Source organism: Paramacrobiotus metropolitanus, unplaced genomic scaffold (genome assembly GCF_019649055.1).
Source record: "Paramacrobiotus metropolitanus isolate TYO unplaced genomic scaffold, Prichtersi_v1.0 Parri_scaffold0000141, whole genome shotgun sequence".
Classification (NCBI taxonomy): Eukaryota; Metazoa; Tardigrada; class Eutardigrada; order Parachela; family Macrobiotidae; genus Paramacrobiotus; species Paramacrobiotus metropolitanus.
This window is the reverse complement of record NW_026570361.1, coordinates 259,972-286,998: the sequence shown is the minus strand read 5'-3', so window position 1 is coordinate 286,998 and position 27,027 is coordinate 259,972. Positions and strand designations below refer to the sequence as shown.

Genomic DNA, 27,027 nt, shown 5'->3' with positions numbered 1-27,027 from the left:
CTCAGTGGTGCCACTTGATCGAGCCGCTGCAGTATCTTTTATATGGTTGACGCATTGTGAAAGCATACGCACATACCGTAGTAAAGGCTGCAATACGGGCCGCATTTTTCTACGGCTAATTTGCTGATCAGGCTGTACTGCAGATAAACTTATAATCTGCGCGATAGTGTTATCGTTTGAAAAATTACTTAACATGTACTGCTTTTGTTTCACAACTGTATACAAATGGAAAAGCCGATTTCCTGTTACAGCTTGGTTACTGCGTTGCTTCCGGTGATAAAAAAAATTTAATTTCGTTTGCGATTTTCAGTTAATTGCATTTTTTTCGCTGTGAGCGCGATGGAATCCATAGGTGCTAGCCAATCGGATGAGCTTGAAATCGAAACGTTCGGCAGCAGTTGCCAGTATAATTATTTGCCTTATGACTTTATAGGGAGAGGAGCATTTGGTGTTGTGTACAATGCCAAGGTTACAGAACGCGGCAATTATACTGGAAGCGATATGGTGGCTGTCAAGACAGTTCACCTCGATGCTCGACACGACATCGTCTCGAACCCAGGAACCTGGGCAAAAACGATGATAAGACTAAAAACGTTGCTGGAATTAGCTCACGAAAATCTTGTTGTGTGTCATCAAGTCCGAATTATTAAATCAGGTGGCGGAACTACGGTCGAAATAATGATGGAGCGTTGTCACAGTAAGCCTGTTAATATTACAGAATACATCACTTCCACATACAGAATTTCATATTTAGGTGATCTCACATTTTTCCTTAAAGATGCAAAGAAAATCATTCCCCCCTATGGGATACACAAAAACATTTACATCGAGTGCTGTTGCAAACAAATAACAGCCGGATTAAACTTCTTGCATCAGCAGAAAATAATACACGGAGATTTGAAACCTGCGAATGTTTTAGTGAAGACTTGTCTAACGGAAATAAAATACTTTTAATCGGTGACTTGGATGATTTAGTTCCCATGCACGAAAGCGTCACCTGCTCCGGCGATATATCGCATCTGCGTGGCACCGTGCGCTACATGTCGCCAGAAATGCTGAAGAAATTCTGCCTATTTGTAGCAGAAACTCCAGGGCGGATGACTGATATTTGGAGCTTGGGATGTATTATGCTGGATATAGCCGAATGCTTTTCTAGCAGCAAGACAGATGAAAAGCTGCTCCAAAAGGATGGGAATCCGATAAATCTGAGCAATAATATTTCAAATCTCCGATTTGCCGAGTTCATAATGAATGGCTTTGTGCCGTTTGTAAGCGACGAAATACCGGGAAAGTTAGCGGCCTGTATTCGGCTTTGCTTACAAGAAAGTCCCAGTTCCAGGATATCTGCCGAGACGCTGCTGCAGGAATTCTCGGTATCGAACGTCATTGAATTTGATAACGGCACACCTGTTCAACGTGCTGACGTTGCAATTGTTTTAATGAACTGGAGTGCACAGCCGGGCACTGTTAAGGCGGTAAAATATGACCCGGTGACAAGCCGAATTCGAGCTCTTGAAATTCCTATACCCGTTGGCATGCAGCTTATCTTTCCGCAGTTAACATTGCCGAACAGAGAAATAGTATTTCAAGCTGGCCATGGGGACAGTGAAGATAAACTGTTTAACATCTGGAAGGTATCGACTGGCACATGGCGTTCATTCTGGGCGAAAAAAACCGCCGAGTATGCAGCATCGTCACCTTGCTGCAGTCCAGTTGTAACCAGAGACACGATCTATTATTTTCAAAATAACAACTCGGATGACTACCGCTTGGTGGCGAGAGACCTACGCAGAGGCCATATTAAGTTCTTCAGACCAGTTGAAGGGTGAGCAACTCAAAAGTTATATACTTCTTCATATTAGACTGTCACGTAACCTGGAAGCAGCAGAAGGAAGACGTAGTTCGCATTTGCTCTGGCTGATCCGAGTTTGACATCGTTTTCATTGCAGCTGGAACGTTGAGGCAATAGCTGAATTCGAAAAGAAGATCTTATATGCCCATCACAAAGGGACTGCCGAATTCTCCGAGCTGGATCTCTATGATCCCATGGAGAACAGTTGGACATCCTTACCACAACTTTCACAGCAGCGAATTGGATTTAGTATGGCTGTCGTGGGCGGACATGTTTACATTCTTGGAGGAACGTTGAAACAGGCGGCAACAGCTTCATGTGTCCGCTTAAACATAAGCACTTCCACGTGGGTCGATATCCACTCCTTGCAAAAACCGCGGCATCGACATTCGGCTTGCGTTGTAAACGAAAGGATATACGTCTGCGGCGGTAAAAATGCAGCAGGCGAGGTTGAATATTCAATGGAAGTTTACGATACCACCCGCGACGGACCGTGGTCCACTGTCGCACTAACCACACACGATGAGAATCTCCTGCGAAGCACGATCCTTGACGTTGAAGATTCTGTGATAGGCATATCTATAGCTCATTAATATTACCATGCTTGATAGTGATATTCTTCAGCTGCGTGTATAAGATTTTGTTTCTCTGTCTTCTGTTATGTCATGCTTCAATATTCATGATCCAGAGGTGCACTTGCAAAATTAATGCCGTCATTTTCCTGTTCAAAAAAATTACCAGGTAGTACCGGTATTGCCTGCGGTTATTCTTGAAATGCTGGTCCATGTTGCATCAGGCAAGCTTTATGAGCGGCTATGTATAATAATTCTGCACTGCTGCGACACGAGTTTTTATAAATTACTAGTGCAACCTGTTATAGCACAGTGCAGGGAAAACAATTGAACAACATTCACAGTCTGTGAATGGTATCTGGGAATCACAAACAGTCAAACACAGTTCATGAATACTGTGAATTCAGGCGCCAAACCTGTTCTTGATCTACGGAGTATCTTAGTACAGAGCATAGTGTTAGAGTTTGATGTTTCGTCGAAACCAATCAATGCAATCTTGGTCGTTTCCCTTGTATTCCTATCAGCAGAATTGTTGCTTTATTGGTTACCGAATTCTACATGCCAACATGATCAACATGACACAGTCTCACTCAGTTATCCACAGCGCCGGCCGTCGAGTATCCCGCCGGCAAACGTATCGGCGGCTTCATGAGACCGTGCCCGAACTGGCGCTGACGGCAATTCACCTGCAGGCTGCAGCACACCGGTACCGGCGCCCAGCACCTGCATCTGGCGCGCGCCGACCGTCACAACGCCTTCGCCGTAGTCTTCCGCACTCCGCCCCGCGACAACACCGGTGTGGCTCATGTCCTGCAGCACATGGCGCTCTGCGGATCGCGTCGCTTTCCCCTACGCCGTGCGCTCTTTTCATATGCACAACCGCTCCTGTGCCACTTACATGGACGCATCCACCAAGAGCGACCATACCGTGTATGCCTTTCCACGCGCAACAGGAACGACTTCGACAATCTTCGCGATGTCCACCTGGATGCCGCCTTCTTCCCCACTCTCCGAGATGTCGATTTTCGGTCAGTTATTGCTGTAGTGTACTAAGTCACTGTATAATATTACTGCTAATTTGCGTAAGAGAAATTTTGACGTGATATGACGTGACGTATTTGACGTGACGTGACGTATTTTGACGATATGACGTCCGTTTCTGACATTAATGATCGGCACGCGTATTCCTTTGGTTCGCAGTATGCCTAGAACCGTCGACAAAATTCTTAAGAGATCAAGCATCGCGTACGCGTATCGCGTATCCAGTAAGGCCAGCGTTCGAGTGTCACTAGTGATGAAGCGGTCCAACAGGGCCACCAAGGTGTAGCTGCTCCAGTCACATGTTGCTCCTGATTTTCCACGACTTCCCTGAGAGCCGCACAGTCGGGGGTGGTGACCACGATGTGCCGCTTGCATACGTAGTCCTGCCGAAGCTGTGTCCACAGCGCGCACACTCTGATAAACAAAGTCAACAGTTACACGTAGTACGGACTACGGAGTTGTAAAAACCTTGGCTGGCCAAACAATCATGGAGTTCTGTTACAGAAAGTCAGGACAAACTAAGGGCCTGTTTGACAAACAGGTTTAGGGCACGCAAAAGTCTGACAGTGACTTGCTAGTACAGAAATACATTGTAGCTTGCTAGTACAGAGTTTTTCCCATTAAATTCTTAATTCACCAAATTCTAGCAGCCAGATGTTGCACGCATGAGCGGTTTCTCAGCGAAAGTGCAACTGTGACATTAGAAGGCAGAAAACGATATATGAAGGCGCTTCCATGAACCCGCCAATTTTCCTTACTAAATCAATGCATTCTTAGACAAAGATGACTTACCGCTTAAATCGGGCGAGTGCACGGACATCCAGATTGCTCAGAATGGATGTTAGGATAGGATATGGAAGTCCGTTTATCGAGGTACCCTCATCATCTGCCGAAAATGCTTCCCAGTAAAATTTAATCTTGGCTCTGTATTAATTTATGATGTAGCTTTAGAAATGCTAATTTGCATGAATATAAGACAGGTGCGGTAAGAACGTACGGCAAATCATTAATTTCGCTGTTAAAGTTGTACATGAGACACTAACCGTAATCCAGAGCAGCCGCTGGTGCAGCCACTGTAATAATCGGCTGTTTCCGCGCTTGCGTAGCGAGATGGTGCTGGCATGCTTTCTTTAAGGAATCTTCATCCCAGAACATTCTGCGACCGTCGGCGTCACCATGCATTTCGGCGCACACGAACGTAACCAAATCCATTGCCACTCGCACATAGAACCGACAACCAACATTAATTTCATATTTACCATTCCGATGCCGGTGCTCCCCGGAACAAAAGAACCTTATGTGGTCCGGCGAGGATCGCTCCCCTTGAAAGCGACAGTCATTGTTGCACACATCGAGGCCACTGCTAAACGCTAACCGACATTTGAATGCCAAACTCAACCAAAAGCTATCCAGTGGTAATAACTCACTCGCCTGCTCGAAGTGAATAACATGCTTAGCGTACGAAAATCCTGCGACTCTGTCAAAAAAATTCAGTCCATCATCGGGCTCTGGAAACTGTCTGGCAAGCTGGGCCCAGTGCACAATGTCAACGGGATTTCCATCATTCAGGCTGACAGTGCAGAATAAATTGCTGTACTTTGTGATTGCGCTGTCCGTGTGGATGATGGTACCCGGCCGGAAAACCAACGGTCCACCGTCAAAATTTCGCAGCGCCACCACCACGTAGTCCGAAGGTTTATCGCAGTGTTGCGATTCCTGGCCGCGCCCTAGAAAATGGTGCGGCCATAGGCGACGGGAGTGGATCCAATCGGAGCTGATGGTACTGGCATCGAAATTAATGAAGAAGTAATCTCCGTCAATATCCTGCACGTATCCCAGCCACTACTGACCGGTATCGCGCTGCACCAACACCGTGTTCCCGAAATTCAACTCACGCGCATCCGTAGGGAAATTTCGATAATACAGGGATGCTGCACTCATGGCGATGCTTATGCCGTGGCGTTAATGATAAGGTTATTGATACCGCACTTCGGTAATAGCAGTAATTAGGTGATTAATCCTACGATCACCGATAACCGATGTGCCTTTCGTGGTGGTGATGTTCTTACTTGACTGCAGGGTCTACACCTACTATATGCAGTAATGCATATTTATCAGCTGTTAGCAGCGCTACAGCGGTGCGATTCCATATTTTTTGAAATGAACTTTTGACAAGCTTTGTCTTGACAGATCTTAGAACAGAACTTAACTGTAAGGACGGGCCTAAGTCGAGGTTACGACAAGGAGGCAGAAAAAGAACGTTTGGCGCTCCGGTTTACATACAATGAATTAGGGTTGTCATCCCACCCTGATTTTTGAGGTGGGATGTGATGGGATTGTGAACGTGAAGTGATGGGAATAGTGGGATTGGTGGGACGAAAATAAAATGAATTATATTTCGGAAAAGAATTATTTTAATGTTTTCATAAAGTATAAATGTTGTAAAGACAGTTATCTTAATTGAGAAAGGCATTATCAATCAAATCAAATGGGCTGTGGTGGAAGTGGCGTAGCGTACCGTAATGACAAAAATGATAAAGGCCTTTCTTATAAAGTTGTCCCCTGGCACCGCTCGCCTGATTTTTAAAGGAAGAAAAGTTTGTAGCGCGCAAAAGTTATGCGGAATAACTGAAGTACAGTAAATTTTGGCACTTAAACACATATTTTCGGGTAGTGGAAAACCATCCCATCACTTCCCAATCCCATCATTCATCCCATCACATTATCACAGCCATAACTTTTCGGCATGATGGGATTGGGAACAGGAAATCGGCGTGATTGTGATAGCGTGTGATGACGTGATGACAACCCTACAATGAATCAGGATCTTTGACCCAGTCAAATAGCCTCTGTCAAAACCTTACTGAAGGGGCTTTTTGTATTACAAGTAACATGGTATTGCCTCGGTCTGCCCTTATTCATGCGTGACCTCATGCGTCTAAATCCTCAAGCTGTGCCGTATGTGCAAGCTTGTCGAGGAATCGAGGGCGTAAAGGAACAGGCAGCGCACACTTAAGACTATATTGGCGTTAGAACGATGGTCACTACACTTCAGTTATCGCGGTAACGATTATTTAAGGCAACACATCCAGTATTAACTCATCTTTTCACGGAAGTATATAGAAGTAAAACAATAAAGAAAATATAATAAATATGAATACACAAATATCTGACTTGTACCAGCCATGTCTAATTTAAAGTAAACTCGCAAAAACTATAGCGTGGCGCGCCGTACTATGGAGGTTGGCGCAACCCATAAATGTGCTTTCTTCGCTGTGTTCATGCGCCCATAATTTCTCGACAAGGCTGTACATCTGCCTCCACCGCAATTCACAGCAGTCCCCAGGAATTCAAAACGTCGCTTTTCTGTTGCAGCTGCATGAGTGTTGTTACACCTTGTCATAGTTATTTCGCGGCAATTTCGCCCAGTGCATCTACGAATAACGACGTAAATAGGGAACGCGTTCTGTGTTATGGCATTGTTGTTGCAGTGTAAAAGTATACGCTCATACAGGTCGCAAGACGAGCAGCATTTTCCTGCAGGAGATTTGCTGATAAAGCTTCATTGCAGATAAGCATTAATCTGCGCGATAATGTTATCGTTTGAAAAATTAGTCAACATGTACAGATACTGCTTTTGTTTTACGGCTGTATACGATCATACGAATAGAAAAGTCGATTTACGGGTACAGTGTGGTCACTGCGCTGATCACGGTGATACTATAAAAATTTGGTTTTCATTTTTCGGCATTTTTCCCTGTAAGTACGATGGAATCCAAAGGTGCTAGCCAAGCCGATCCGCTTGAAATCGAAACGTTCGGCAGCAGTTGCCAGTATGAATATTTGCCTTATGACTTTATAGGGAGAGGAGCATTTGGTGTTGTCTACAATGCCAAGGTTTCAGAACGCGGCAATTATACTGGAAGCGATATGGTGGCTGTCAAGACAGTTCACCTCGATGCTCGACACGACATCGTCTCGAACCCAGGAACCTGGACAAAAACGGTAACCCGACTGAAAAGGCTGCCGGAATTAGCTCATGAAAACCTGGTTGTTTGTCATCAAGTCCGAATTATTAAATCAGCTGGTGGAGCTACGGTCGAGATAATGATGGAGCGTTGTCACAGTAAGCCTGCTTGTTTTACAGAGTACTCATATCAACATAAAACCTGTAATTTTTCGTGTTATAACTCGAGTGTACAACAGCTTATGTTTAGGTGATCTCACAGTTTTCCTTAAAAAAGCAAAGGAAAACATTACCCCCTATGGGATACGCAAAGACGTTTACATCGGGCGCTATTGCAAAGAAATAACAGCAGGATTAAGCTTCTTGCATCAGCAGAAAATAATACACGGAGATCTGAAACCAGCAAATGTTTTAGTGAAAGACTTGCCTAACGGAAATAAAATGCTGTTAGTCGGTGACTTGGACGATTTAGTTCCCATGCAAGAAAGTGTCACCTGCTCCGGCGATATATCGCACCTGCGTGGCACCGTGCGCTACATGTCGCCAGAAATGCTGAAGAAATTCTGCCTATTTGGAGCAGAAACTCCAGGACGGATGACTGATATTTGGAGCTTAGGATGTATTATGCTGGAAATAGCCGAATGCTTCTCCAGTAGCAAGACAGATGAAAAGCTGCTCCAAAAGGATGGGAATCCGATAAATCTGAGCAATAATATTTCGAATCTCCGATTTGCCGAGTTCATAATGAATGGTTATGTACCGTTTGTGAGCGATGAAATACCGGGAAAGTTAGCGGCCTGTATTCGGCTTTGCTTACAAGAAAGTCCCAGTTCCAGGATATCTGCCGAGACGCTGCTGCAGGAATTCTCGGTATCGAACGTCATTGAATTTGATAACGGCACACCTGTTCAACGTGCTGACGTTGCAATTGTTTTAATGAACTGGAGTGCACAGCCGGGCACTGTTAAGGCGATAAAGTTTGACCCGGCGACAAGCCGAATTCGAGCTCTTGAAATTCCTATACCCGTTGGCATGCAGCTTATCTTTCCGCAGTTAACATTGCCGAATAGAGAAATAGTATTTCAAGCTGGCCATGGGGACAGCGAAGATAAACTGTTTAACATCTGGAAGGTATCGACTGGCACATGGCGTTCTTTTTGGGCGAAAAAAGTCGCCGAGTACGCAGCATCGTCACCTTGCTGCAGTCCAGTTGTAACCAGAGATACGATCTATTATTTTCAAAATAACAACTCGGATGACTACCACTTGGTGGCGAGAGACCTACGCAGAGGCCATATTAAGTTCATCAGACCAGTCGAAGGGTGAGCAACTCAAGTTATGGCACACCGACAACTCGCTGACGGTCATCTTGCTGACCGATAACTTGCTGACGACTATTTGCTGACCGACAAAATGTTGACCCGACAGTTAGATGAAACAACAAATCGCTGAACGACATTTTGCTGAACGACAGTTTGCTGACACCGACAATTTGCTGACGACATTTTGTTGACTGACAGAATGTTTACCCGACAACTTGCTTACTTAGTAAATTGTTGACCGACATTTTACTGACCGACGTTTTATGGAAATACCGAAGACTCGCTGACCACAAATTTAGTCTGTTACCCTCCAAATCCTTGTGAAACTCAATTTGGGTGATCGGATACCACAACCACTTCTGCTATTAACAGCTCCCGGCTTATGCAGCAATCTGACAAATCCAGTCGTCAATTTCTCCTTTTTTCAGCTCGAGCGCGCACGAGTGAATTTCATAAAACAATCTATCAAACGGAAGAAATTATGAAACCTAAGAAACCTAAGAAACCTAAGAAACCTAAGAAACCAAAGAAACCAAAGAAACCTAAGGAACCTAAGAAACCTTAGAAACCTATGATACCAATGAAACCTAAAAAACCTAAGAAACCTAAGAAACCTAAGAAAACCTAAGAAAACCTAAGAAATCTAAGAAACCTAAGAAACTTTAGAAACCTAAGAAACCTAAGGAACCTAAGAAACCTAAAAAACATTTTTAGCAGTTATTATTACATAGTTAATATTGACTGGGACAATACGCTAATGTGCGTTGGACTGGTCAGCAAATTATCGGTCAGCAAGTTTTCGCCTTCTACAAGTTGTCGGTCAGCGAGTTGTCGATTACCGACATTTAGCTGACCGACAAGTGAGCTGTCGTTCAGCAAATATTATTAGTTTCAGCAAGATGTCGGTCAGCAAGTTTGTAAATAAGCGAACTGTCGGTCAGCAGGTTGTGGTTGTCAGCAACAAGTCGGTCATCAAATTGTCGGTCAGCGAAATGAAGGTCATAGAGTTGTCGTGCTACCTCAAGGTATATACCTCTTCGTATTAGACTGTCACATAATCTGGAAGCAGCAGGAGATGGAAGACGTAGTTCGCATTTGCTTTGGCTGCTCCGAGTGTGATATCGTTTTCATTGCAGTTGGAATGTTGACGCAATAGCTGAATTCGAAAAGAAGATCGTGTATGCTCATCACAACGGGAATGCCGAATTCTCCGAGCTGGATCTCTATGATCCCATGGAGAACAGTTGGACATCCTTACCACAACTTTCACAGCAGCGAATTGGATTTAGTATGGCTGTCGTGGGCGGACATGTTTACATTCTTGGAGGAACGTTGAAACAGGCGGCAACAGCTTCATGTGTCCGCTTAAACATAAGCACTTCCACGTGGGTCGATATCCACTCCTTGCAAAAACCGCGGCATCGACATTCGGCTTGCGTTGTAAACGAAAGGATATACGTCTGTGGCGGTAAAAATGCAGCAGGCGAGGTTGAATATTCAATGGAAGTTTACGATACCACCCGCGACGGACCGTGGTCTACTGTCGAACTAGCCACACGCGATGAGAATCTCCTGCGCAGCACGATCCTTGACGTTGAAGATTCTATGATAGGCATATCTATAGCTCGTTAATATTACCCTGTTTGATAGCGATATTCTTCAGCTGCGTGTATAAGATTTTGTTTCTGTGTTTTCTATTATGTCATGCTTTAATATTCATGATCCAAGGGTGCACTTGCAAAATTAATGCCGTCATTTCCTGTTCTAAAAATTACCATGTAGTACCGGTATTGCCTGCGGTTATTCTTGAAATGCTGGTCCATGTTGCATCATGCAAGCTTTATGAGCGGTTATGTATAATAAATCTGCACTGCTGCGACATGAGTTTTTATAAATTACAAGTGCAACCTGTTATAGCACAGTGCAGGGAAAACAGTTGAACAACATTCACAGTCTGTGAATTGTAACTGCAAACAGTCAAAAACAATTCATGAATACTGTGAACTCAGACGCCAAACCTGTTCTTGATCTACTGAGTATCTGAGTACAGAGTATAGTATTAGAGTTTGATGCTTCGTCGAAACCAATCAATCAATGCAATCTTGGTCGTTTCCCTTGTATTCCTATCAGCAGAATTGTTGCTTTATTGGTTACCAAATTCTACATGCCAACATGATCGTCCCGCGTGATTATTCAGACAGGAAATAAAAGGCTGTTTGCCTGGAATCTAATTACTACCAAAACGTGTTACACGGTTAGCCAGAATGTCCGTGGTGCGGACGCTCCGCCAGCTGCCCGCTTTCCGTCTGCTGCACTGTCGAACGTGGCTTCAGCACAACCGCCTCGACCCGTACGTTCACTGGCCCAGTCGCCAGTCAAGCCAGAGCCTTACTCAGTTATCCGCAGCGCCGCTAGTCGAGTACCCCGCCGGGAAACGTATCGGCGGCTTTACGGTTCTACGCAACGAGACCGTGCCGGAGCTGGCGCTGACGGCAGTCCACTTGCTGCACGTCAGCACCGGCGCCCAGCACCTGCATCTGGCACGCGCCGACCGTCACAACGCCTTCGCCGTGGTCTTCCGCACTCCTCCCCGTGACAACACCGGTGTGGCACACATCCTGGAGCACATGGTGCTTTGCGGATCGCGCCGCTTCCCCGTGCGCCATCCTCTTGTACACATGCAGAACCGCTCGCTGGCCACCTTCATGGACACATCCACCAAGAGCGACCATACCATGTACGCCTTTTCCACGCCCAACAGGAAAGATTTTGTCAACCTCCTGGATGTCTTCCTAGATGCTACTTTCTTCCCCACTCTCAGGAAGGTCGATTTTCGGTCAGTTACTCCTGTCATGTTGTTGTTGAATCGGTTAATCACCATAAATTATTACTAGTACTGTCAAAGGTCAATCGGGATAAATAAAAATTTAATGTTTAATAACCATGCTCGTGCAGATAAGTACATATATGTAAAGAAATGTTTACAGGTACTCGTACGACTAATGAAATAACCATAATAACATTATGAACATCCAATGAACTATACTGAAGGCATCGAATTCCGAAATCGCTTTTTTCTGTAAAATTACGTATTGGATAATTATTTAATGACAATCAATGTTAATATGATTTTCGCCCTTAATAAAGGGACGAGTGATAAAACGAAAACAATATTATCGGATACCGTTACATAAAAATAGCATTACCAGACTTTCCTTTATTTAGTCTTGCCGACTGGAAATTGTGAAATTTAAAAGAAATAAAAAAAGACAAAACCGTGAACAGTTGCAGTTCATTTACCATACTGAATAAGGCACGGATAATGTTTTACCAACTGAATTGGATAATGCATGTTGTGAATGTTGTTTACCTTTGGGAATACTTTTTTGCAGGCAAGAAGGAATCCGTGTGGAGCCGTGGGATTTGTATGATCCAAGCTCGTGCCTGACCAGCTTTGCCTTCAGCGGCGTGGGTTTTATGGAGATGAAAGGTGTCTACAGAGACGCCGAAAGCCTGTACGCTCGCCGAATTCCGAACTACCTGCTGCCGTCGGGGACGTACGGCTTCGATAGTCACGGCGATCCCATGGAGATGCCCCACTTGACGTGGGAGCAGTTGCGCAGCTTTCACGCGGCCTACTACCATCCCACGAATGCCCGCTTCTTCAGTTACGGCAACATACCATTGGAGAGCCACTTGGACTTCGTGGAGACCGCTGTGCTACGCCATTATGATAAACAGCCCATCGATAGCCAGGTCCCGCCAGAGCCGCGCTGGGCACAGCCCCGGGAAGTAACCTTTCCCGGTAACTCAACAGTTAGAAATGAAAATTCAATATATTCATGTGGAACAACCTTGTTAAAATGAAATACGTTAAAATTAATTACGAGTATACAATCATTCAAAGATACGAATATCTGCTCTCCTGCGTGCAGAGAAATAAAAGTCGTGTTTATAAATTACTAGCCCTTGGTATGCATAGGATGTACGAGTACAAGATATGTGTATAAGATATTTGAGATGTATGAGATATGTGTCATGTACACTTTTAGACATGCTTTATAAAAAAATAATGAATTCTCTTTCGATTTTCGTTTTTCTTAATAAAACCGAATATGGGTTAACATTCACTTTAAACCGAATTAAATTAGTTCTACGTAGAAGGAACAGGAGAAAATTGAAAGACGAAGAATAAAAAGCCTCGTTTAAATTGAAGTACTGTTTGAGTGTACCACTGTACACTGTGCTGGTGAGCGTTTTGTAGGTCCCGTAAATTCGTTGGCGCCGGTTAACAAAAACGTGACGGTATCCGTATCGTATTTATGGCCGGACGTGCGGGACCCTCTCGAAACGTCATGCATAGCCCTGCTGGGAAAACTTCTCCTAAGCGGGCCGCAAGCGCCTTTTCAGGCCACGTTACTGCAGAGTAAGCTGGGTGCCGATTACTCACCGGGAACGGGAAATCATCTCGACGCCGTACGGGAAGGCTTCTTCAGTGTCGGCTTAAAGGTACGAATGATTACAGTACGAGGATGCGCGCAGTCGAACCGACAGTAAGTTTTTTCAGCGACACCAACCGACAACCACGCACACAAGCAGAATATTTTTTCACATTATAGCCGCCCGTGGATGGGAGGTACCGTTTGCACTGTATGCGTAGTACAGATGACAGCCATCCGTGGATGGTTGGCATTCGCTTGCACTATGTGCGCGGTTGTCGGTTGGTCTAGCTTAAAAAATTTACTGTCGGTTTGACTGCGTGCATCCTCGTATACGTATAAATCATCAAGCATTTTATGAATTGTGGTAAGTTGTATGGATGTGTGTCCTCATGAGGCAGCTGTGTTCGGTGTGCAGAACGTTGCGGAGGAAGATACACAAAAGATTATCTGTACTATTCGCTCGACAATCGACAGCGTCGTGAAGACAGGATTCAAGGCGGAACACGTGCAGGCTATCCTCCACGAGGTGGAGCTATGCCTGCCCCCAGTTGAGAAGACTTTCGGGCAGAACCTGCTACGCAGCCTGATACCGCTTTGCAACCATGACGCCGACCCCATCGACCACCTTCAAATCACCCTGCTCTTCGATCGGTTCCGCCAGGCGATGGCCGGCGATCCAGAATACCTGCAAAAAAAGGTTAAAGCGTATTTGCAGGTCAGTTAATTTACTTATGCTATAAATTGTGGTTTGGGGCGGGCCATCGCTCCCAAATTATTAGGCTTATTAGTATAAATTATGTATAAATATGTATAAGTTTAAATTATTTTTTTCTTAAATGACACAGAATTCAGATCGAATAAAAGACAGCTTTATTGCATTTGAGTATTACAGTGCGCAGGTCACTGCACACAGTAGCTGAAGCCTGAAGCCCAGAAGTGAGAAGCGGCTAATGCCGCAGCAGTAAATTGTATTTCAAAAAACGGACATTTGAATCTTAAAAGGATTATTCATTTACCAATAACGAGGACGAAAAAAACCCTTTAGGCTGCTGCAGGTGTCTAATTTTAAGCTGGAGTTTTTCTGTACAGGACAATGCGCACAACGTGACGCTGATAATGAAGGCAGATGCGGCGTACGGCGAGCACATGAGGGAGAAGGAAGGCCGATTGTTGGGGGAAAAGCTGTCGGTAAGCAATCCACCGCGGAGCTTGGTGCGTCGGGTAGGAGTGTTATCCCAAGCCAAGGAGTTGGAGGACGACCAGAAGAAGGTCCAGGACGTGTCCGTGCTCCCCACGTTGAAACTCTCGGATATCGAGCCGACGCTGCCGCGTGCCAGCATCCGGGAAATTAATGTGGAAAATACGCCGATATTCTGTGTGTCGGCGCCCACCAGTGGTAAGACAGCACAAATACCTACGCCATATATTGGTTGAGAAAAACAAAACCTAAACTATTTTGCACAGTTATTCCGTACTGTAATTGTTTTAATTGAAACGCCTGCTATCATGGTAAAATAGTTTATATACAACTGAGAACAAAGTTGCCTGTTGATTTGATCTTATGTTGAAACAAGTTTTTTTGGAAATATCGCACCTGATTCTGCTTTGTTGAGTATGTTTAGGTGTGCGTCAATTTGCAGGCATGACATATTTTCGCGCGCTGATTTCGACGGAAGGTCTGCCCGCTGAACTGCGCCCGTACGTGCCGTTGTTCTGTTGGATCGTTACGAGCATGGGCGCCGGCGAACTGGACTATCGCCAGCTTAGTCAACGCATTGAACTGACGACCGGTGGTCTGTCGGCGGCATTTCACGCCGCCCAGCGCTTCCCTTCTACAGGCAAGTACGAACAGGGCATCATCCTCTCCTCCCACTGTCTGGACCGCAACATCCCCGCCATGTTCGCGTTGTGGAAAGACATTTTCACCCGCCTCTGTCTGCAAGACTTGCACCACTTTGCAGTGCTGCTCAGGCAGATGCGCGACGAAACGATCGCCAGTCTCACCGGTAAGTTATTCGCGGTGCGCCTTAAGAACGGTAATTTAGCTTATTATAATAACAAGGAATTTATGGTTTTCGTGCATCGAGGTCAAGCCGTTTCGCACCGTTCCATGGAACAGCTGAACAGCTGACAAATTCAACGGCAGTCACAGTATATACTGTAATCGGCTTGATAACAACCGCGCGATCACATCTGGCGGGAAGAAAGCGTAACAACATAGAATTATAGCCGACGCGGTTGTGTTGTAATAATTATGCAGCTCTGAATTCACAACTTTGCAATTTACTGTTTCTTATACTCCGTATATTTTGAATATTTCTTGTAACTCAGTAACTGATGACTGGTAGCGTTTTTAGCTGGTGGTTACTGGTTGTGGCTGTGACTCTCATGATATTTTGTACAGGCGACCGCGGGTACTGGTACGCCGTCTCATATCAGGCTTCGCAACTGCAGTCCGTTGCGTGCCTGCGCGAAGAATGGACTGGTTTGCAGCAGATTCGTTTTCTGCGCCACCTGGTTGAATCCGGCGATCTGCGACCGACTCTCGAGAAACTGCGGCTTATTGCCAAACATGTCTTGACCAAAGACCGGATGTGTTGCTCGCTGAACACCACGCCGGAAATCATGAAAACGGCTATGGGCGAATTAGGTACCTACAAGCACATGAATATCTGCCATAGTGCGAGTTGGCTTCGCGTACCGCTTGATTCGCTTATAATTTGAGACTCACTCTAAGTCATCAGGCAAAAACACTTTCCCTAAAGCACCGAAGAAATCGTCTTCGCTGAGCTTTGACAGTTGACATAAGTCTCCGAATAAGCATGTTGTATGTACTATGTTGTACTCCTTTTAAGTCTAGGACACTGGTTAAGGTGACGTTTTGTGCAGGCGAATTTCTATCAGTGGTGGACGGTAACGGCAGACATCAGCCATTGGTACCGGAGGCGACCTTCGAACCGAGAGGCGGCCAGTGCACTTACGTAACCTTTCCATTCGAGATGCACTGTGCTTCCAAGTCCTGCCCGGTAGTACCGTTCGATCATGCCGATTACCCCGCCCTGCGTGTGCTGGCCCATCTGCTCACTGCCAAGCTTCGCTGTAATGAGATCCATGAGAACTGCGACAGAGCCTGGCTGGCGCACGATGGCTTGTTTCACTTTTATTCCTATCGAAATCCCAACTGCGTGCAACGTTTCGAGGTAATGAACAAAACTACCTATGTTCAAACACGTTGTGTTGCGTGTTGCCTTAAAGAATGGAAATAAACTTCAGAAAAAAATTAAGTAGTAAGATACCGAGCAATACAAATTCAACAACAGAAAAAAACACAAATATGTACCCGCTGAAAGCAGAAAATTCTGTAAGTGACAGAAAACGCTGCTGTTCAATGTGGGCATTCCCTAGGCGTTCAAGCGGTCAGTGGAATGGGCCAGTAACGGTGAGTTCAGTGACCAGGACGTGGAGGATTCCAAGCTGCGCATCTTCGGCGAAGTAGACGATCTGTGGCCCCCCAGCGATGAGGGCCGGAATCAGTTCCTCTACTCCATGAGCGACGAAATGTACCAGTGTCACCGCGAAGAGCTGCTGGCTGTGACCAGAAAGCAGTTGGTGCTGGCGACCAGCAAGTACTTAGGGGACGACCAGCAGGCCGTGTCGACGCTCTTCGGGCCGGCGGATGCCGTGGTGGAGAAGCAGGGATGGAGGGTGGTGAGCAGCGGCGTGGGGTAGACTGAGAAGCAAAGAGTGGTCTTACGTAGCCGTCGCCAGAGGAAGCGAATTAATTCAAATCGCTGCTTGTGCTTTCGTTTAGTTGTATGTTCGTGCATTAAAGGCTGCTTTTTTTTTCCTTTTTCATTTGAGCTTATAATTGTTAACCGTAGTTGTTGAATCCAGAGCTGTTATGCTAACCGTAAGACGTTAATTACGTAAATCATTGCTAAAGGTTTATTGATTGAAACCGTTTGCTATGAGCCTATGGCTAGCAGATTAATTCGTGCCGCTGTGACAGCGGCACGAATTGCATGCGAGTAGCGAAACACAACATTGGTCCATCACGTCATGTCAGGCATTGTCAGCCCGTTCATACCAGCTACACAGCCGCAAACAGTCACGCAATCGTAAAATGGTTTACCAGTCTTGTTATATCCACCCTACAGCCTTCTTCCTCCTGGCTCTGAATTGTTTCACCAGTTTAACGTACACCTAATGATGTCATCGGAACATATTGTTGATAATTTCAACGATGATATCTTTCTACACAAAGCGAAGCACACACGTGCAGGGTAAACAGGTCATTGGCGGTGTACAATCATCTCTGTCAGCGGTTAATTAATTGTCCTTGGAGATACAGCGGGAATCGCGGATTCAGTTATAGGGACAATGGATGCAGTTGAAAAGTTTGATGAAATCTTTCTGTTGTGACATTGAAACGCTTTGACTGTTTGGTTGACTTATACATGTTTATTGATTTGTACTTTGCAGTCGTTTACATACCCATAAAACACCATTTCTCATACAACAGCACACAGTACAGCTTGTCACCGAAAACAATTCTTCGAACAGTTTCCAAATACTGTATAATAAAACTGATGGTACACTATTTATAACATTTTCACAAAAAGCGCAGTACAACACTTCCTATATGCTCATATCAGACGAGACAATGTAGGCCATCACGACGGCCTCGGTTTCAGCGGGACAAACCTGCAGGTGTTGTTAGTATGACCGCTTTTACAAAAAATCAAAAAGCAATTGAGTGTTTCCAGTATTCAGCAACGCCTTCCGGGAGAAGGTTCCGCCGCGGGATGCTCGATAATCAGAAATCAGAATCATCGCTACTAGTGCACATCAACCCGCTTGTGGCAAGCATCGCAGCATATGGCCGGTCAGTCGGATTAAATTGCAAACACGTTGTAACGAAGCTTCGTATATTGCTCGGTATCCAGTTTGGAATTTCCGGCAGGCTTTTTGTGGTATGCAGATGATAAAGGACAGCCATTTCCAACTTGATAGGCTTGTCTTTATAGCGCCTTTATACAACGGAGGTTGACCACTGGCCAGATGCAGTGCACTACACCCGAGACTCCATGTATCACCATTGCGTCCGGTGTGCAAATGGTTTTCCTTATGGGTGTCTAGAATTTCCGGTGCGACAAATCGCCCATCCTTCCCAGCACCCTGATCCCGCCCATCCTTCCCAGGACGCACCCTGATCCCGCTTTTATGGGAGATTTGGCCCTCCACTTCCAAATGCCGTATTGGCTTTTTTATTCCAAATCTTTCAGCTTGTTCACATCGTAACCTTATTCTTATATATTTTCCCGGTTCTGGTTTTCAGACTTCAGACGTTTATTTGCATATGCCTCCGCGATCCAAGATTTTATTCGCCGCAAGAGTGTTGGTACTTACTAATGGACTCTGGAGGATGCTTTATGCACTACTTATTCTTTTCCAATCGTATCAGGCGTGACTGTCCGTAGAAACTGTAGGTACTTTAACTAGTTGTACCCTGACACAGCCATCGAAATAAGAAAAACGACAATTTGCTTCTCGAAAGGGGTAACCCAACACCAATGCATACTACAGCTACATTTATCGCATTTAGAGCTACCTTGCATCTGTTTTCCGTTTTTCGACATTTATTAACAGGACAAGAGTCTATAAGTCAATTCCGAAATAAGCCGCTTGATTAAAATCTAACTTTAACCGGGAAAGTCTATCACAATCTCACTTTCCATATCAACAGTTACTGCGGTTAATGATCCACACCACGGATCTCTGGGCTTAATAAGTGCTGCAAAGTTTGATAGCAACTGGATATCCTTCTCCAGCAAGTTGACGGTCGACCAACCTTCGTCGCGTTTGGTATCGTAAGACTCCGTTTCGAGGGCGTGCTGTTCTGCAGCATATCTGCCACCGCAGACGTAAATGCGATCCTGGACAACGCATGCCGCATGACAGTATCTCGGTTGCGCAAGCGGCTGTATCGTTTCCCAAGCAGGATCAGGAGCATCGAGATTTAGACGAATACAGTCAGCTGTTGCACTGCGCTCCGTATTGCCACCTACAGGCTCAGCTACCTTTCCGCCAATGATATATATGTAACCATTAATGACGCCAATTGCAAAATCCCATCGCATCTCTGGCAGATTTGGTAAAGACCGCCATTCGTGGTTCTTCGTGTCGTAACGCAACAAGCAATCCCAGGTAGCATAGAATATGTGCTGGTCACATTTTGCCACGGCAGTTAGATCATGACTACAATAGAAAAGCTTTATTAAAATCGTTTACACTCGTGTATCTATACCGTATCACTCGACTAGAACCGTATAAAAGCTGTTGAAAAAATGGAAATATTAAGCATAAAAAGGGCGTTTTGCCTTACTGATAAGCTTTCCGAGGCGGAGGTGCCTTCAGCGAGACAATCCTGCCAGTAAAAGCATTCATTTCCACAAAGGATTTCATTTTGTCCCAAAGATACACCCTGTGCTTCACTGCAATCGCTTCTTTGAATAATGACTGTCTCGAAGGCGTAATCTCACGCCATTTCCCTTCCCTCACATTCCAGAAGCGGAACACATCACTTAAACCTGCGTCAGTGTTTCCTCGTTGTACGAGCATCATTTCTGATTTCGGACCGGCTAGGACGGCGTATGGTTCCCGTACGGCTGAAGGTGATCCGGGGACTTCTTGAGTATTGAAGGAACTGGTGGACGGATCAAATATCAGCACCTGATCGATGTTATGACCGGGGTGAGCAAAAAACACCACAACCGGCTTCTTTTGTATCTTGAAGATGCGTACGAGCGCGTCTGCGGATATTCTGTCAGCATCAGCTCGACACAAGCATTGCTGAATGACCCGCGCCAAGCTTTCTTCAATTTCGCCATCCACGAACGGCGCATAACCGTCAACGATCAGATGGGCATAGCCGGTACTACTTACATCGCTTCCAACCTCCACAACTTTTCCATCCAGTATGACGCGCTTTCTGGGAACGTTGATCAAACTTTCAGCCATCTCCAGGATTATGCAGCCAAGACTCCAGATATCTGTTTTTCTTCCTGGTACATCTAGCGTTTCTCGAAACAATTTATTCAGCTTTTCCGGTGACATGTAGCGTATCGTGCCACGACGGTGCGACGTATCCGAGGAACAAGCGTGGCTTAGCTTCATTTGCATTACATCGAAAAAATCACTGATTAGAAGCTTTTCGCGGTCGTTTTCAGTGATTTTCACAAGGATATTTTTTGGCTTTAAATCTCCATGGATTATTCCATTTTTATGGAGGAACTCCAATCCACGAGCAATGTGCAGAGTGAATTTCATGATCTTTCTACAGGTATAATTACTTCGTAGCTCTGCATTTTTCTTTGTTGCTTTAAGGAAACCAGCAAGGTCACCTAAAAAATGCTCGTACGCGTAATAACAAGTGGAGTTACAAACCTGAACAAAATAAGTAATTCACACCTAACAAGACATCTTCAGAATACTAACATTAGAATACTAAAGTTAAAGGAGAAAGTTAGAATACTAACACTAGAGCAAAACCTGTGACTCGATCTCTCGCATCAAGTGAAAAAAATATGATGTGTACACTGGACGCTTATTAAAAAAAAGGGAGGGTGGCAAATAGTGAACACTTGTGCAAAGTGAACACTGAAAAAATTAACTGGAACGGATCTAATAATCCAGACTTCCTGGAAGTGAACAGATTGAAAAAACCAGTTCCAGGAACGAAGAAACACAGAGAAATCCCTTGGGTGCTCGGCAACTGGAATGGTCCATGAATCGCACCCACGGCTATACATCGCAATGCCCGTAAAAGTTCAAAATACAGTAGAAATTCCGTACCTTGAACACGAAGGGTTCACAAATTCTAGTTCAATGTAGCCGTATGATTGATGTACAGAATAGCAATCCCCAAGAAACCGCTCCTAGTGGCATTTGTTTATGATAAATGAGAGCCCCCACCCTTGAACGCTTGCGGGCCTGAGAGGGGCCCTCAACAAATTTATGTGCCTGTTTTGGGCTTGCTAAATCTAAGACTCTGACGTGTTAAAGTTGTTTGAGAAATGAATTCTAGTCTGTTTAGCACACTATGGTAATAAATTGGGGGTTTGGTCAACTGAAAGATCTGTTTTTTTTCATTCACCTTTATGGTAGTCCATTGCCAGCTCGATCATCGCTCCACCGGTAGACATGGTGACGGAAACTTTATGATAGGCCACGAGGTGCTTGTTAGTAAGTTCAATGAACTTTCTCAATTTTGTCAAGACATTCCTCCAGCTTTCTTTTTCATCAGCATCCAAAGAATCATTTGGGACGTGCATCAGTTGGACAGCGACAAACTGTTCTCCCGTGTAACTGCCGCGCTTTGTAACCTTGGCTTTATAAACAAGGCCAAACGATCCATATCCTATACAGTCCGTGTGTGAATAACGGTACTGCATGTTGCTCCCAATGACTTCAGCAGTACCGTCCTTGTCAGCGGCATCCACTGGATCGTCATATTCATTTCCTTCCGTAGCGTCCACGTTGCCAGTTATTTCGACTCCGTCGTCGGTAATTTCTTCATCTGTATTGTCCGTTGCGGAAACATTGTTCTCCGTTTCTGTTAGCAGGTGTACCACTAATAAATTACCTTGCCGTTTAGCGCAACTTGGATTTCTTAACCAGCTAAGCAGCAATTTTTTAGAACATATAATAAACATACTACTGCGGCTTCAGTTGGCAATTCGAACGGCTTTCGCTATTGCGTAAGGAGAGAAGAATAAACGGAGCACTAAACTGATATGGCAACGCTACGGTATCAAGTAAACACTACGAAAGAACCCTACTCATAACCGTTTGACTGTGAGTCTGTGGTGCACCTGTAATAAACTTTGCTGCGCATAATGTGGTGCGCATCCGTTTGTTCCGGGGAAAGGGCAAGCGCAAACATAAATTTTACCACTGTGTACTATACCTACTTTTCTACTGATGATACCAACTGTCTTACTTGAAGGCTGATGCACATCACCGACATCAGTATCCTTATTACGCGTGGACAAGCTGGAAGTATGGGTTCCCAGATTTTGCTGCGCGGCAGTTACTGATGTCACACAGGCAGGAAGGAAATCGTTACGAAGTGCCAAAAGGCTCTTTCGCTCAGCTGGGTTAAACCGGAAACAGGAACAAAACAATTCTATCAAAGTGGAATTATTACCGCAAAATTCCAAGTAGTCGGGCTGGCTTTTACCGCTTGCTGCCATTAATGTGATAGCTAGAAACGGATTTTGTTCGTTGTTCAGACAACGTTTTTCTTGATTTTTCAAGACAGCATAGTGTTGGGGATGGGCTTCGCTCATAATATATAGCATTAAGCATCCGAATCCCCAAATATCCGCCCTTTGCAAGTCGTCCACTCCCGTTAGCCCAGTTCCTCTTATGGTTTCGGGAGCCGCATATAGAAGAGCGCAAATAGCTTCCTCGTGATGGTACTTGACATAGTCCGAATCCATTTCTGCCAGATTAAGCGGGGAAAATGTTGCTGTCTGCGCCGTAATAAACACTTTTTGCGGGCGGAAATCAAAACCGCCTTGTTTGTCGCCATGAAGCTCCAAAATGGAACGCAGAATTGTTATGATTGCTTCTAGCTTTTCCATCATCTTGCGAGGAGACTTGCTAAATTCCTCAACGGTACTCATGATCTTTTTGCAGATAGTTGTATAATAAATTTTACCAACTAAAAAAATACAACTTTTGCAATAGCGTAAACTCGAACAGAAACGCTGGTGAGAGTAATTGTTTGTTTGTTGTTAGGCCAAAAGCCCATTGCGTACATTTCGGGTGCTAACTTGCTGTACGAGTATGTTATTACCTGAAAGCTATACTGTATCTACCACATGTCCACATACGACGAGTTATCAACTACGGTATGTAAACGATATTAATTGTTTAACATCAGTGTTTGCATTGGAAAGTGCTACAGCGTGTTCCAACCTTACCTGCAAAACCTGCTCTAAAAACGACAGTATTATGATTAAGCTTTCCATTTAAACGTGTGCACCGGAGCGCGTGCTTTTGTTTGCAGAGAATGATAAGAAGTCGAATAAAGCATACAAGTCATCATGATAGTTTAGTGATAAGGTATAGCGGAGCGCACTCAGCGCAGTGGATTTGCCTGCAACAAGTAATCGCAGATGTACAAGTACTGCACATGCTAGCTATAGATAAGTATTTTGCCGGCAAAGTTTCCAAAGTGAATTCGTATAGCATTTTACGTACAAAGGAAGCCATTTTTAGTTTTAGAACTTTGTGATTCTTAGACAAATGATTTATACTGGAAACAAGTAATCCAGTGTTTAGATTGGTTACTGATTTTCGCAACCGAAGTACAAAGTCATATTCTACATTAATTTATAGAACAGGTTGTATGTATTACAGTCTTAGTGAGCTTTCAGAAGGCATCTCCTCAGCCCCACATTTTAGTAAAAGTTACAGACCAGCGCCTACAACTGATTAATTTTGTGAGTACTTTATTTGGACATCGTCTTTCTGTTAGTACCACTGAATATGCCCGAGGAGGACAAAAATGGCTGCAACATTTCTCAGCGTCACAGCCCAGTGACCCAGGTACGCGTATTTTATTTTTACATTACTATACATATAAATATAAAATATATAAAAAGTACATATAAATTCATTTTTGCTCAGTTATTTAGGTAGTAGGATTTCTAAAACATGTGTTCTTCTGCTTACATAGATATTTCGGGTGGAAGATATGGAAGATATACTTCCGGATGGTGGTTTTATCAGTACGTTATCCATGGAGTGGGAGCTCATAAGCCATCGGGATCAGAAGCGTAACAAGCGTTTATTCCGTGTAATCCATCAAGAGCAACCAGTTTCTGTAAAGGAAGTGACGGAGAAGATCAAACGGAAGGTCTTCAACGCTACAGTGGTGCCAAGGCTAAAAGTGCTCCTCAACCTGAAGCACCGGAACATCGCACAACACTGTGGCTTAGCGCTTGTCAAACCTCGGGAACCCTGCTACGAAGGCTACCTCTGCCATCTTACAGCAAGTCATTATTACCCCGGTAAAAATTAAAGCCCATTAAAATTAAACGATTAGCACAGCAAAATCAACAGCGGACTACTTGTTACGTATAACAGTAATACCAGATTTTTCTTAGACTACGATTTGTGCGAGTGGGCCGGGAAAAATTTAAAGAGCACTGGCCGTGTTGCTCACTGCCAGATAAAAAAATTCTTTGTGACTTGTTATCAGGACTGCACTATCTGCACGCACAGTGCGGAGACGAAACACAAGTATTTCACTGCGACATCAAGCCGGAAAACCTGGTGTTAGCGCACCCTGACGTTCCTGACCGGCGTGTAGTAATCATCGACTTGGAAGGGGCTGCAGTATCTCAAAATGGCGAGTTGAACAGTGAAACAACAAACACGTACTGTACTTTACGATATGCACCCCCGGAACTGCTGTTTTGTACTGCACTTTCTAACGCCGAAGAAGGGAAGATTTGCGACAAAACTGATATCTGGAGTGTTGGCTGTGTTGCGATATATTTGGCAACAGGGAAGAAGCCCATGGTGTGCGAATGGAAAAGTAATACCGGGCCAGGAACACAAGAATGGGACGATTATTCATACGGAGAAGAATGTAGAGGACCTAGCGTAGTTTGTCATGTCGGTGGTCTAACAGGGAAACCAAAACTGCCCGAGCTTTCTGACTCCGAAACTGACCAAAGATTGTTGAACTTTATAAAATCGTGCTTAATTTTCGATTACGCACTGCGAAAAACGGCAGCAGAGCTTTTGCGAGACGTCTATTTAACGTCTATCGTTCAAGAATAAGAAACACTGGGGGGTTGTTAAAGGAATTCTAAAGCACAGTCGTGAATTTTTATGTTAATAATCTGCAAGTGCTAGTTATTAAGTCAAGATAATTATCATTATTGTGAGCAGTTTCACCCGTCGACAAGTTGTTTCGCGAAATTCACCTACTATTCAGTGCAGTTTTGTAGTCTCGTTTTTATCGCGGTGCTTTCAAAACCAAGCACGACTGGATAGTTAAACGTTTTTATGGCTGTGGCAGAAATCGACTGTAAAATGATCATTCTCGCGCTAATCGATCAACAAGATCAAATTCTTATGTGGCTTAGCTATTGGGAATTTTTAGTGATTTGCCGCAGTTCGGGTCAAAAGGCGGTTATCCGCCATCAGACGATCGAGCGTATAGCAAAAAGGACATCATTGCCGCAGTCTGATCCCAGCGCAACAATTTGCGCATGCAGCCGATGACGAACTCACATCCGCGACCTTTCGCATCAGGTCTTGGCGTGCGGCATGCTTACTTTGCCTTTAGACTGTCGATTGCAGAATAACATGCAAGACAGCTGTGCTGTTGGTCTACAAACAACGTGTTGTAAACTTTCAGTTCAACATCGATAAACTTTGGAAAACCCGTTATGCATCATGAAGTAACGGTGACGGATGGTTAGCTAATCGTTTACTCACTATCGAGTATCGACCGTAGGAGTGTGCGCTAGCATTGCAGAGCACAGAATGTGTTGTTGTTTTACTGATTACGTACATACATCCGAATGTCCAGATGTCCAGTATTATCTCGGTCTCCATGTTCTGATATAAATTTACTGTCGGACAGAAACGTTCTGATGCAAGTTTTTTTCAGCTGGAAACTTCCGGGAATAGATTTATCGTGCAGGCCGACATGTTCCGGTTATGAATTTACAAACCTGAAGAAAGATACAAATGCACCCTACTGTTAGGCAGAAACGTCTGGTGAATCCTTTGTGTTGGGATTCGTAACTTGAAATTACCACCGGTACACTCGAAAGGAGCGTTAAATTTCGAGTTTCCCCGTATCGAAAAAATTATTTTACTCATACTTTACTCATTTTACTCATAATTATTTTACTATTTTACTCATACGTCTACAGCTCATATCAGCATTTTGCAGTTTCTTTTTGAATAAACAGTACAGAAACAAATATACCGTGTACTGTGGACATACAGTCTGTACTCTGTACAGATACAGATGCTGACTTGGCGGACACTGGAAAGATTGTCTGCGGCCACAGCAAGCTTTGCCCGCCTCGGAGTTGAGGCTGTTTTACCGCATCACCACATTCGTTGTTCTGGGTTGCTTAGCAGCAGATATGTGAGCCGGGGTGAGTGGTTCTTGTGGCAGTACCGCAAGACGCAAGTACTGTCCCCACATTGCGAGCGATCTGCCGCATTCATTCGCGAGCAAACTAAAGCAGACGCGGCAGCATTCTAACGAATTTCACAGGGTGCCTTAAAAGTCTCCCAAGTGGAGTTTGGCTACTGTTGGTTCGATAATAATAATATTATTAGGGTCGGAGTCGTGTGACGACATCGTCACTAGTCGCACTGCACGACCATTAGTCACCGGAAGCCTACGTTCTGGTATGCCCTGCACATTCCTGCGCGGTCATATGACGTAACGCTGACCGCATATTACATCATCATGCCGTCGTACTCTGTCATTGGCTTGTCGCCATACCAGCCCCTCCCATGGCAGCCGAGCCCATCCAGACCAGGACAATATATAAAGCACCCCTCCACAACGTACCAGTCAGTAGTCTGACAGCAGTCCACCAGCAATCTACCACTCGACTACCAGCCTACACCTGGCTTACCTAGCATTAGTATTGTTATTGTGGGCATAGTTGTTTATGAATAAAGGTCACTATCATACGGGTGCGTTGCCTAATCGTTATAGGGACACATAGGTAACACGTAAAGGTCATCGTCGACCTGCACAGGTGAAGCACAGGTGCGC

At 44.7% G+C, this 27,027-nt stretch overlaps 5 protein-coding genes across 10 annotated transcripts; 4 read left to right on the top strand and 1 right to left on the bottom strand.

Annotated features, from left to right (window-relative positions):
- Nucleotides 1-267: 267 nt before the first annotated feature.
- LOC129599253 (uncharacterized) lies at nucleotides 268-2,597 on the top strand. The gene is made up of 3 exons (XM_055497442.1): nucleotides 268-697; nucleotides 976-1,825; nucleotides 1,950-2,597. Exons 1-3 carry the CDS (start codon nucleotides 340-342, stop codon nucleotides 2,443-2,445), a joined length of 1,704 nt encoding a protein of 567 aa, XP_055353417.1. The 5' UTR covers nucleotides 268-339; the 3' UTR covers nucleotides 2,446-2,597.
- Nucleotides 2,598-7,140: 4,543 nt separating this feature from the next.
- Nucleotides 7,141-10,565, top strand: LOC129599254 (uncharacterized). Its single transcript, XM_055497443.1, has 3 exons — nucleotides 7,141-7,591; nucleotides 7,683-8,754; nucleotides 9,891-10,565. Exons 1-3 carry the CDS (start codon nucleotides 7,234-7,236, stop codon nucleotides 10,384-10,386), a joined length of 1,926 nt encoding a protein of 641 aa, XP_055353418.1. The 5' UTR covers nucleotides 7,141-7,233; the 3' UTR covers nucleotides 10,387-10,565.
- Nucleotides 10,566-10,646: 81 nt separating this feature from the next.
- On the top strand, nucleotides 10,647-17,240 carry LOC129599250 (presequence protease, mitochondrial-like). Its single transcript, XM_055497435.1, has 9 exons — nucleotides 10,647-11,590; nucleotides 12,147-12,559; nucleotides 13,019-13,263; nucleotides 13,612-13,911; nucleotides 14,286-14,592; nucleotides 14,837-15,202; nucleotides 15,601-15,846; nucleotides 16,086-16,396; nucleotides 16,602-17,240. Exons 1-9 carry the CDS (start codon nucleotides 11,019-11,021, stop codon nucleotides 16,923-16,925), a joined length of 3,084 nt encoding a protein of 1,027 aa, XP_055353410.1. The 5' UTR covers nucleotides 10,647-11,018; the 3' UTR covers nucleotides 16,926-17,240.
- Nucleotides 17,241-17,709: 469 nt separating this feature from the next.
- Nucleotides 17,710-23,201, bottom strand: LOC129599244 (uncharacterized). 4 transcript variants are annotated; one of them, XM_055497428.1, is made up of 6 exons: nucleotides 23,186-23,201; nucleotides 23,059-23,108; nucleotides 22,198-22,923; nucleotides 21,352-21,828; nucleotides 19,582-20,599; nucleotides 17,710-19,454 (listed from the first exon to the last, which is right to left on the bottom strand). In XM_055497428.1, exons 3-6 carry the CDS (start codon nucleotides 22,883-22,885, stop codon nucleotides 18,899-18,901), a joined length of 2,739 nt encoding a protein of 912 aa, XP_055353403.1. In that variant the 5' UTR covers nucleotides 22,886-22,923; nucleotides 23,059-23,108; nucleotides 23,186-23,201; the 3' UTR covers nucleotides 17,710-18,898. The 4 variants fall into 4 exon arrangements, with proteins under 4 accessions (XP_055353403.1, XP_055353405.1, XP_055353402.1 ...); XM_055497430.1 differs by lacking the exons at nucleotides 23,059-23,108; nucleotides 23,186-23,201 and having other exon boundaries at nucleotides 22,198-22,350; nucleotides 22,438-23,035; XM_055497427.1 differs by lacking the exons at nucleotides 23,059-23,108; nucleotides 23,186-23,201 and having other exon boundaries at nucleotides 22,198-23,035.
- Nucleotides 23,202-23,405: 204 nt separating this feature from the next.
- On the top strand, nucleotides 23,406-26,166 carry LOC129599252 (uncharacterized). 3 transcript variants are annotated; one of them, XM_055497438.1, is made up of 4 exons: nucleotides 23,406-23,674; nucleotides 23,743-23,813; nucleotides 23,944-24,277; nucleotides 24,469-26,166. In XM_055497438.1, exons 1-4 carry the CDS (start codon nucleotides 23,614-23,616, stop codon nucleotides 25,053-25,055), a joined length of 1,053 nt encoding a protein of 350 aa, XP_055353413.1. In that variant the 5' UTR covers nucleotides 23,406-23,613; the 3' UTR covers nucleotides 25,056-26,166. The 3 variants fall into 3 exon arrangements, with proteins under 3 accessions (XP_055353413.1, XP_055353416.1, XP_055353414.1); XM_055497441.1 differs by having other exon boundaries at nucleotides 24,374-26,166; XM_055497439.1 differs by having other exon boundaries at nucleotides 23,406-23,813.
- The last annotated feature ends 861 nt before the right edge of the window (nucleotides 26,167-27,027 follow it).

What these genes read in the sequence shown, in the direction of transcription:
- LOC129599253 (XM_055497442.1), top strand. Translation starts at nt 340, where the DNA reads ATGGAATCCATAGGTGCTAGCCAATCGGATGAGCTTGAAATCGAAACG. An exon ending in AATGATGGAGCGTTGTCACA is followed by an intron (nt 698 to 975) that starts GTAAGCCTGTTA and finishes TGGATGATTTAG; the next exon opens with TTCCCATGCACGAAAGCGTC. An exon ending in TTCTTCAGACCAGTTGAAGG is followed by an intron (nt 1,826 to 1,949) that starts GTGAGCAACTCA and finishes TTTTCATTGCAG; the next exon opens with CTGGAACGTTGAGGCAATAG.
- LOC129599254 (XM_055497443.1), top strand. Translation starts at nt 7,234, where the DNA reads ATGGAATCCAAAGGTGCTAGCCAAGCCGATCCGCTTGAAATCGAAACG. An exon ending in AATGATGGAGCGTTGTCACA is followed by an intron (nt 7,592 to 7,682) that starts GTAAGCCTGCTT and finishes GCTTATGTTTAG; the next exon opens with GTGATCTCACAGTTTTCCTT. An exon ending in TTCATCAGACCAGTCGAAGG is followed by an intron (nt 8,755 to 9,890) that starts GTGAGCAACTCA and finishes TTTTCATTGCAG; the next exon opens with TTGGAATGTTGACGCAATAG.
- LOC129599250 (XM_055497435.1), top strand. Translation starts at nt 11,019, where the DNA reads ATGTCCGTGGTGCGGACGCTCCGCCAGCTGCCCGCTTTCCGTCTGCTG. An exon ending in CCGGGAAGTAACCTTTCCCG is followed by an intron (nt 12,560 to 13,018) that starts GTAACTCAACAG and finishes AGCGTTTTGTAG; the next exon opens with GTCCCGTAAATTCGTTGGCG. An exon ending in AGGTTAAAGCGTATTTGCAG is followed by an intron (nt 13,912 to 14,285) that starts GTCAGTTAATTT and finishes TTTTCTGTACAG; the next exon opens with GACAATGCGCACAACGTGAC.
- LOC129599244 (XM_055497428.1), bottom strand. Translation starts at nt 22,885, where the DNA reads ATGAGTACCGTTGAGGAATTTAGCAAGTCTCCTCGCAAGATGATGGAA. An exon ending in TGATGTGCATCAGCCTTCAA is followed by an intron (nt 21,829 to 22,197) that starts GTAAGACAGTTG and finishes GTAATTTATTAG; the next exon opens with TGGTACACCTGCTAACAGAA. An exon ending in GGCAATGGACTACCATAAAG is followed by an intron (nt 20,600 to 21,351) that starts GTGAATGAAAAA and finishes AGCATTTTTTAG; the next exon opens with GTGACCTTGCTGGTTTCCTT.
- LOC129599252 (XM_055497438.1), top strand. Translation starts at nt 23,614, where the DNA reads ATGTATTACAGTCTTAGTGAGCTTTCAGAAGGCATCTCCTCAGCCCCA. An exon ending in AGCCCCACATTTTAGTAAAA is followed by an intron (nt 23,675 to 23,742) that starts GTTACAGACCAG and finishes TCTTTCTGTTAG; the next exon opens with TACCACTGAATATGCCCGAG. An exon ending in AGCAAGTCATTATTACCCCG is followed by an intron (nt 24,278 to 24,468) that starts GTAAAAATTAAA and finishes ACTTGTTATCAG; the next exon opens with GACTGCACTATCTGCACGCA.